The following is a 5000-nucleotide window of genomic DNA, read 5'->3' on the forward strand; positions in this document are numbered from 1 at the left end:
TTGTTATATTTCTCCCAAGAAAACGTTCATTCTCTTTAGGAATATACGCATCCTTACCAGATACGAAAACAACACATTAAACGTACACATATCCGTATATATATATATATATATATATATATATATATATATATATATATATATATATATATATATATATATATATATATATATATATATATATATACAGCCACACACATCTATATATGTATGTGTGTATGGGTATGTGTATATGCATATATAAATATATTTATATTCAAATATATTTGTGTATATATATATATATATATATATATATATATATATATATATATATATGTATATATATATATATATATATATATATATATATATATATATATATATATATATATATATATATATATATATATATATATATATATATGTTTATATATAAATAAGTTTATAAATATATGTATATATTTAAACATGCACATTCCCATATATATATATATATATATATATATATATATATATATAAGAATAAATAAATTTATGAAAATGTATACAAAGACACACACACCCACACTCACCCACCGACACACACATTCACACACACAGATTCCACATTTTTATGTATGTATATGTATGCACATATATAAATAAATATATATATATATATATATATATATATATATATATATATATATATATGTATATATATATATTTATATATATATATATATATATATATATATATATATATATATATATATATATATATATATATATATATATATATATGTGTGTGTGTGTGTGTGTGTGTGTGTGTGCATGTGTGTCTGTGTGTGTGTGTGTGTATGTATGTGTGTGTGTGTATTTATATATACATGTATATACATTTTCATACACACACTCACATACACACTTTTTAGGATATTGCAAGAATTCTTAATCCTCTCATATACAGTCTCGGGAATTTGAGTCAGAAAATTGATCATCCAATTTCTGAATAAGAAAAACACGGAAACGTTGACGTGACACCTGACGAAATGTTAGAGATGGTACGACATCTCGGTTCTTCCTTTGGCCATTCTGACTTGTGACTTTTAATATCACAATTTCACCATCCCTGGGCAGACTCTGCTTGGGAATGGGTTCATGGATTGTAAAAATATCTCACTGCAATATCTAGAAAAGTGGGAACACACACACACGCAGACACACACACACAAGCACACGCTTATATTTACTCGCTTACTCATTCATTTACTTTTACACACACACAGGCACGTACACACACATGCACAGACCCACACAACGTAAAAATACTGGCACGCTAATACAAATATGGAAAATCTTTAGTTATATATTAAATCCTTATTCTAGATGGACAATATAATGAAGAATAAATGTTAAAATCTGAAATAAAAGTGATTATTTTTGGCAAAGTCAATTCTTCTTTGCTGCCATACTCCAGTTGTTTTGACTTCATTTGCACACTGCAGTCATTTGTTGTTATTACTGTGTTTCTAGAATTACCATGCTGCTTCGCAACTGCAAAAAAGTTACCTGGCGTGCTAGTGATTTCCGGTGTGGTCGTCCCCTCGACTGTGCCAACCGGGGTGGAAGACGGTGATGGTGTTTCCGTTGGCGATGAAGGGGTGCCTGGGGGAGTGGGAGTTTCCGTTGGTACGGGTGAAGTTGGCATTTCCGTTGACGGTGCCGGTGAAGGTGGGATTTCCGTTGATGTTGGTGTTGGTGAAGTTGGTGAAGTTGGCATTTCCGTTGATGGTACCGGTGAAGGTGGGATTTCCGTTGATGTTGGTGTTGGTGAAGTTGGCATTTCCGTTGATGTTGGTGTTGGTGAAGTTGGGAATTCCGTTGATGCTGGTGTTGGTGAAGTTGGCATTTCCGTTGATGGTGCCGGTGAAGGTGGTGGGATTTCCGTTGATGTTGGTGTTGGTGAAGTTGGCATTTCCGTTGATGTTGGTGCTGCCGGTGAAGTTGTACTTTCAGGTGGTATAGGTGATGCTGGTGACGTTGGAACTTCCGTTGATATCGGGGAATGTGGTGAAGTTGAAGTGTCTATTATTGTTGATGTTTCAGGGGATGTTCCCGCAGATGTTGATGATACTGGTATCGTTGGAGTGTCCGTTGGTGTAGGTGTTTCAACAGTAGAAGATATTTCTGTTGATGGAGGTGATTCCGTTGCTGAAGTAGTTTTTACCGTTGGCGTAAAAGTTTCCGTTGTGGATGCTGATGGTGTAGTTATTTCCGTAGATTTAATTGGTGTTGAACCTAATGTAGTTTCCGCTGAAACAGTTGTTTCTGTTGTAGTTGGTGATCTACCTGTCGACTGTAGTGGTGGAGTAGTGGTGGATGTATCCGCAGGAACACTAGTTGGTGTAGAGGTTCCCGGAGGTGTGGCAGTGGTTACCGCAGGAGTGGAAGGTACCGCTGAAGCATCCGCTGATGTGGTAGTAGATACCAGTGGTGGTGTTTCAGTTGTAGTTGGTACCGATGATGTGCCTGTTTGTGTGGTAAATGATACCGTTGGTGTTGGTGTTTCTGTCGGCATAGTAGATGATACCGAGGCTGTAGGTATTTCAGACGAAGACACCGATGCTGATGTTGGTAGAGTAGATGGTACCGATGTTATTGTTGTGACAGGCACTGTAGTAATTAATGCCGATGTTGTAGTATCTTCTGGTGTGGTAGTTGACACCGATGGTGTGGTAGTTTTTGGCACCGATGTTGTCATTGTACCTGTTGGTGTAGTAGTTGGCACCGCTGGTGTAGTGGTTTCTGGAGGTATAGTAGTTGATACCGGTGGTGTAGCTGTACCTGTTGGTGTAGTAGTTGGCACCGCTGGTGTAGTGGTTTCTGGTGGTATAGTAGTTGATACCGGTGGTGTAGCTGTGCCTGTTGGTGTAGTAGTTGGCACCGCTGGTGTACTGGTTTCTGGTGGTATAGTAGTTGATACCGGTGGTGTAGCTGTGCCTGTTGGTGTAGTAGTTGGCACCGCTGGTGTACTGGTTTCTGGTGGTATAGTAGTTGATACCGGTGGTGTAGCTGTACCTGTTGGTGTAGTAGTTGGCACCGCTGGTGTAGTGGTTTCTGGTGGTATAGTAGTTGATACCGGTGGTGTAGCTGTACCTGTTGGTGTAGTAGTTGGCACCGCTGGTGTACTGGTTTCTGGTGGTATAGTAGTTGATACCGGTGGTGTAGCTGTGCCTGTTGGTGTAGTAGTTGGCACCGCTGGTGTACTGGTTTCTGGTGGTATAGTAGTTGATACCGGTGGTGTAGCTGTGCCTGTTGGTGTAGTAGTTGGCACCGCTGGTGTACTGGTTTCTGGTGGTATAGTAGTTGATACCGGTGGTGTAGCTGTACCTGTTGGTGTAGTAGCTGGTACCGCTGGTGTAGTGGTTTCTGGTGGTATAGTAGTTGATACCGGTGGTGTAGCTGTACCTGTTGGTGTAGTAGTTGGCACCGCTGGTGTAGTGGTTTCTGGTGGTATAGTAGTTGATACCGGTGGTGTAGCTGTGCCTGTTGGTGTAGTAGTTGGCACCGCTGGTGTACTGGTTTCTGGTGGTATAGTAGTTGATACCGGTGGTGTAGCTGTACCTGTTGGTGTAGTAGTTGACACCGCTGGTGTAGTGGTTTCTGGTGGTATAGTAGTTGATACCGGTGGTGTAGCTGTACCTGTTGGTGTAGTAGTTGGCACCGCTGGTGTAGTGGTTTCTGGTGGTATAGTAGTTGATACCGGTGGTGTAGCTGTACCTGTTGGTGTAGTAGTTGGCACCGCTGGTGTACTGGTTTCTGGTGGTATAGTAGTTGATACCGGTGGTGTAGCTGTGCCTGTTGGTGTAGTAGTTGGCACCGCTGGTGTAGTGGTTTCTGGTGGTATAGTAGTTGATACCGGTGGTGTAGCTGTACCTGTTGGTGTAGTAGGTGACACCGCTGGTGTAGTGGTTTCTGGTGGTATAGTAGTTGATACCGGTGGTGTAGCTGTGCCTGTTGGTGTAGTAGGTGACACCGCTGGTGTACTGGTTTCTGGTGGTATAGTAGTTGATACCGGTGGTGTAGCTGTACCTGTTGGTGTAGTAGTTGGCACCGCTGGTGTACTGGTTTCTGGTGGTATAGTAGTTGATACCGGTGGTGTAGCTGTGCCTGTTGGTGTAGTAGTTGGCACCGCTGGTGTACTGGTTTCTGGTGGTATAGTAGTTGATACCGGTGGTGTAGCTGTACCTGTTGGTGTAGTAGTTGGCACCGCTGGTGTACTGGTTTCTGGTGGTATAGTAGTTGATACCGGTGGTGTAGCTGTGCCTGTTGGTGTAGTAGTTGGCACCGCTGGTGTACTGGTTTCTGGTGGTATAGTAGTTGATACCGGTGGTGTAGCTGTACCTGTTGGTGTAGTAGTTGGCACCGCTGATGTAGTGGTTTCTGGTGGTATAGTAGTTGATACCAGTGGTGTAGCTGTACCTGTTGGTGTAGTAGCTGGTACCGCTGGTGTACTGGTTTCTGGTGGTATAGTAGTTGATACCGGTGGTGTAGCTGTACCTGTTGGTGTAGTAGTTGGCACCGCTGGTGTAGTGGTTTCTGGTGGTATAGTAGTTGATACCGGTGGTGTAGCTGTACCTGTTGGTGTAGTAGTTGATGCCACTGGTGTAGTTGTCTCTGGTGGAGTAGTTGACACCGACGGTGTAGTTGTACCTATTGGTGTTGTTGATACTGCTGGTGTAGTCGTCTTTGATGTAGTTGTTGACACCGATGGTGAACTCGTGCCTATAAGTGTTGTTGATACCGCTGGTGTAGTCGTTTCTGGTGGAGTAGTAGATGACACCGCTGGTGTAGTCGTTTTTGATGATGTGGTTTCTGTTGGTGTAGTAGTTGATACCAGTGGTGCAGTCGTTTCTGGTGTAGTTGGCACCAGTTGTGTAGTTGTTTCTGGCAGAGTAGTAGTTGACACCGATGGTAAGGTTGTGCCTGTTGGTGTAGTAGTTGACACCGATGGTGTACTTGTGCCTGTTGGTGTA

The 5000-nt window shown here is 42.0% G+C and overlaps 1 protein-coding gene across 1 annotated transcript in view; it reads right to left on the reverse strand.

Annotated features, from left to right (window-relative positions):
* Positions 1 to 1541: 1541 nt before the first annotated feature.
* LOC113800827 (mucin-2) overlaps positions 1542 to 5000 on the reverse strand; it is a 49777-nt gene continuing 46318 nt past the window's right edge. Inside the window, exons 49-50 of the mRNA XM_070123283.1 lie at positions 2099 to 5000; positions 1542 to 1973 (exon numbers count right to left, since the gene is read on the reverse strand). The exon at positions 2099 to 5000 is cut by the window's right edge and continues 442 nt beyond it. Coding sequence (XP_069979384.1) covers positions 1542 to 1973; positions 2099 to 5000 — 3334 coding nt within the window. The remainder of the gene's footprint in view (positions 1974 to 2098) is intronic.

The sequence above is a fragment of the Penaeus vannamei genome, chromosome 7 (assembly GCF_042767895.1).
Source record: "Penaeus vannamei isolate JL-2024 chromosome 7, ASM4276789v1, whole genome shotgun sequence".
NCBI lineage: Eukaryota > Metazoa > Arthropoda > Malacostraca > Decapoda > Penaeidae > Penaeus > Penaeus vannamei.